Here is a 1585-nt window from a genome sequence, read left to right as displayed (position 1 = left end):
TTTTTAAGAGACACAGTCTCACCTTGTCACCCAGACTGGAGTATAGTGGTGTGATCATAGCTCACTGCAGCCTCCAACTTCTGGGCTCAAGCAATCCTCCCACCTCAGCTGGGATTAAAGGCATAAGCAACCATGCCCAGCTAGTTCTGTTCTTGAGGAATGCTAAATCAGAAGTAAAAGATATAATTTGGTCAGAAGTATAGAAAAGAGTTGAAATGAGTACCAGTGATAACACTTTGGAGGGTGTCCTCTTTCTACAACTTCATATCAGAGATGGTTACCAGAGTTTTGTGGTGGTGAGAGTAGTAATATGAATGTCAGATGTGAAGTATTGTACTCACTTTCTAGGGTCCTTATTTTATCCTGAGAACTGTCTGTGTAAAATGTTAAAAATTACACTAAAATTTGCGTAAGCTTTGACTCTTGCTATTCCCGATGCTTGCCATTGATAGATCTTTCAAAAACTAGTACGATTTTAAAATTATATCTCCCCAACTTACAATTTCCATGAGGGAGAGCAAAAGTTTTGTTTTTATCTCTTTATTCCATGAATGCATAGCTACAGTTTTATAGATGCTTTAGGATTAAGATGGCTTCAGGGAAAGAACTATCTTCAGGTTTGTGTTACTGTGGGGCTGATTTTCAGAATCTCAGGATTACACACGACTTTCCTAAGGAGTACTTTGAAGAGCAACTAACTACTGTGAATGGATCTTACCATATAGTAAAAGCCCTGAAAGATGGTGTTGTGGTAATAAGCGCATCCCTGACCTCCATCATTTACCAGGTAGGAATTAAAAAGACAGTGTATTTTAACAACACTGAAGAGGCTTGGCTGACTTGTTGATTTGCAAGCAGATATATAGCATATACCACCTTTATCTTTCACAAAAATAAAGAAACAGATAAACAACACACTCATAAATTTATTCCTCTACAAATTTTCTGTTCTAATCTATGTTATTGTACGTTAAAATATCTGTATTTGTGGTCATTGTGTATATATCATTTGGGGTTTCAGGTTTCATTAAAAACATTTATTTTTCTTTCTCCTTCCTTCCTTCTTTTCTTTCTTTTCCTTCTTTTTCTTTTCTTTTCTTTTCTTTTTCTGAGAGAGCGCCTCATTTCATCAGCCAGGCTGGAATACAGTGGTGCAATCATGGCTCACTGCAGCCTGGACCTCCTAGGCTCAAGCAATCCTCCCGCCTTGACCTCCTAAGTAGCTGGGACTACAGGCACATGCAACCACACCTGGCTAATTTTTGTTTTTGTTTATTTTTTTGAGGCAGAGTCTCACTCTGTTGCCCAGGCTGGAGTGCAGAGGCATGGTCTTGGCTCACTGCAACCTCGGCTTCCTGGGTTCAAGTGATTCTCCTGCCTCAGCCTCCTGTGTAGCTGGGGTTACAGGCATCCACCAACATGCCCTGCAAATTTTTGTATTTTTAGTAGAGATAGGGTTTCACCATGTTGGCCAGGCTGGCCTTGAACTCCTGACTTCAAGTGATCCACCCACCTCAGCTTCCCAAAGTGTTGGGATTACAGGCGTGAGCCACCACAACCAGCCACACCTGGCTAATTTTTTTTT

The 1585-nt window shown here is 40.5% G+C and overlaps 1 protein-coding gene across 1 annotated transcript in view; it reads left to right on the top strand.

The window, feature by feature from the left end:
- The window catches only part of NUP210L (nucleoporin 210kDa-like), a 205416-nt gene that overhangs the window by 32414 nt on the left and 171417 nt on the right, over positions 1 to 1585 (top strand). Inside the window, exon 9 of the mRNA XM_011928494.1 lies at positions 618 to 787. Within this exon, the coding sequence (XP_011783884.1) occupies positions 618 to 787 (170 nt within the window). The remainder of the gene's footprint in view (positions 1 to 617; positions 788 to 1585) is intronic.

This window comes from Colobus angolensis, unplaced genomic scaffold (genome assembly GCF_000951035.1).
Source record: "Colobus angolensis palliatus isolate OR3802 unplaced genomic scaffold, Cang.pa_1.0 Scaffold77, whole genome shotgun sequence".
Lineage (NCBI taxonomy): Eukaryota > Metazoa > Chordata > Mammalia > Primates > Cercopithecidae > Colobus > Colobus angolensis.
This window is presented reverse-complemented; position numbering and strand designations above follow the sequence as displayed.